This window comes from Rhinichthys klamathensis, unplaced genomic scaffold, assembly GCF_029890125.1.
Source record: "Rhinichthys klamathensis goyatoka isolate OS25496 unplaced genomic scaffold, OSU_Roscu_1.1 h1tg000487l_1, whole genome shotgun sequence".
NCBI classification, from domain to species: Eukaryota; Metazoa; Chordata; class Actinopteri; order Cypriniformes; family Leuciscidae; genus Rhinichthys; species Rhinichthys klamathensis.
The window spans coordinates 55,480-57,980 of record NW_026606974.1 but is presented as its reverse complement, the minus strand read 5'-3'; the positions used below and the strand labels follow the sequence as shown (position 1 = coordinate 57,980).

At 41.5% G+C, this 2,501-nt stretch overlaps 1 protein-coding gene across 1 annotated transcript; it reads left to right on the top strand.

The window, feature by feature from the left end:
• The first annotated feature begins 228 nt into the window (after positions 1–228).
• Positions 229–1,975, top strand: mc3r (melanocortin 3 receptor). Its single transcript, XM_056237547.1, has one exon. It carries the CDS (start codon positions 570–572, stop codon positions 1,551–1,553), a length of 984 nt encoding a protein of 327 aa, XP_056093522.1. The 5' UTR covers positions 229–569; the 3' UTR covers positions 1,554–1,975.
• Positions 1,976–2,501: the final 526 nt, after the last annotated feature.

Sequence of the window (2,501 nt, the reverse complement as noted above, 5' to 3'; positions counted from 1 at the left end):
CAATTTATATTGTCATTAATAACACATACAATGACATATAAATATGAAGTGTATTAGAGGGTTAATATAACATAAACATTAAAACGTGACAGTTCTTGTGTGTTTGTCCTGAAAGATAGCTTTGGAAAATAAATGAATGATTTGATAATTTGGATCAAAGAAAGCACATACCTGCCTGTTGCCATGGACTTTAAATGTGTGTGTCTGTACCCACATCTTTCATTTAAAGTCTTAAGCAATCACACAAAGAGCAGGCGGAGGCTGAATCTGCTGACGTACAGCCAGTGGCTGTGAGAGAGTCGGTTTGCTCCGAGCCGCTGAATCACAGAGCATCTCTACAGGAGTATCTCCAACAGACAAGCAGCATTTTTCGAAGAAACTGCAACATCTGATTCTTCAAATACATCTACAGCTCTCAGCTTCCTTTATTGTTATTCTTCCCATCATCTGAACCAGTTTTGTTCTTTAATAGCCTATTCTTTTACTGCTTAAATTTTTTGTTTCCTCTCAAATTTCCATCTCTCATCTGTTGTCTGTTCTTCCCAGTCTCTTTATCTTCACAAATCCTGATGAACGACTCAAACCTGCAGTTTCTTAAAGGGCAGAAACCTGCAAACAGCACGTCTTTGCCTCCTAATGGCAGTGCTGTGGATCCTCCAGCAGGGGCGCTGTGCGAGCAGGTCCAGATCCAGGCGGTGGTTTTTCTCACCTTGGGCATTGTGAGTCTCCTGGAGAACATCCTCGTCATCTCGGCTGTGGTCAAAAACAAAAACCTTCACTCTCCAATGTACTTTTTCCTGTGCAGCCTGGCTGCTGCGGACATGTTGGTAAGTGTATCGAACTCTCTGGAGACCATTTTCATTGCCGTACTAAACAGTCGCCTTTTGGTGGCCAGTGACTATTTTGTGCGTTTGATGGACAATGTGTTTGACTCGATGATCTGCATTTCTCTTGTGGCATCCATCTGCAACCTTCTGGCCATTGCCGTCGACCGCTACGTCACGATTTTCTACGCCTTGCGCTACCACAGCATAGTGACCGTACGCAAAGCGCTGGTCGCCATCGCCGCGATCTGGCTGGTGTGTGTGGTTTGTGGGATTGTCTTTATAGTGTACTCTGAGAGCAAGACCGTGATCGTGTGTCTAATCACAATGTTCTTTGCCATGCTGGTTCTCATGGCAACTCTCTACGTACACATGTTTCTTCTCGCCAGACTTCATGTCCAGAGAATCGCAGCATTACCCCCAGCAGCAGCTGCCGCTGGCAACCCGGTCCAACGTCAACACAGCTGCATGAAGGGAGCCGTGACCATCTCCATCCTCCTCGGAGTGTTTGTGTGTTGCTGGGCGCCCTTTTTCCTCCACCTCATTCTGCTGGTGTCCTGTCCGCACCATCCGCTCTGCCTCTGCTACATGTCTCACTTCACCACGTACCTGGTCCTCATTATGTGCAACTCTGTGATTGACCCCCTCATCTACGCCTGCCGCAGCCTGGAAATGAGGAAGACCTTTAAGGAGATACTCTGCTGTTTCGGCTGCCAGTCTCCAGTTTAGACATCAGTAAAGAATGTCTGATTTGAAACAAAGACTGGATGTGTCAAGAAATCGTTTACATTGATGTAAGATGCCAAAAGCTTGGTGGTCAGATTAATTTTGCACATCCTGAGATGAGGGTAGGAAAGCTTTAAACCTGGAAGGTTCAGGTGCTGTAAGAAAACCAGAGAGCTTGAGGGTAGATTGAATGTCTTGCTGAAAAGGGCAGATCAATTATTTGTTACACTCTTAGAAGAAAAGATTCTATGGAATCTTAAAGGGTTCTGTTGGGCACTTCATATACAGTATAAGGGTTCCCATCATGGGATAATTTTATGGATTTCATTTAAATTTGTTATAATTAGCTTTTAATTTTAATGACATTTTATAAATGAAATGGCTATACATAGTATATACATAATTATAAATAAATACTTGAAACTTCATTAGGCCTATGTCTAGGTCACAAATCATATAAGTAAATTAATAACATTGATCATGAGACTCTACATGTTCTTTCATTGAAGCCAAGGCACTCTCATATCAATACATACATATTTTGCGTTTTGGCAAATTTTGGGGGCGAATTTGTATAATCTTCTTGAACCATTTACTTAATTTTTCCTATAAATCAAAAGTTTCTGTACAAATCAAATAGTCAAGAATTCGCCAAAAAATAAAATAGCCATGTGTCCTAATGAGAACGGGTTTTTGAAGCACAAGATGCCCTTTGGATCATCTCAATTTATGCTGGATCACATGATCATTGAGTTTTAAACAAACTTGCGTTCATGCAGCTTGAGTGCAAATGAAGGACAAACCAAAAAAAAGAATTATAAAAAAGATTTAGAATAACCTTTCCACTCGTGGTATCACACTTTTAGACCCCACAGTACAGTATGTTTAAAATGTGTAAATAGTATATTTTAGGTATCTGTGACAATGTTTGGACCATTCTGTCTGATAACG

Bases quoted from the DNA above. Each gene is read 5' to 3' on its own strand.
- mc3r (XM_056237547.1), top strand. From the start codon at position 570: ATGAACGACTCAAACCTGCAGTTTCTTAAAGGGCAGAAACCTGCAAAC.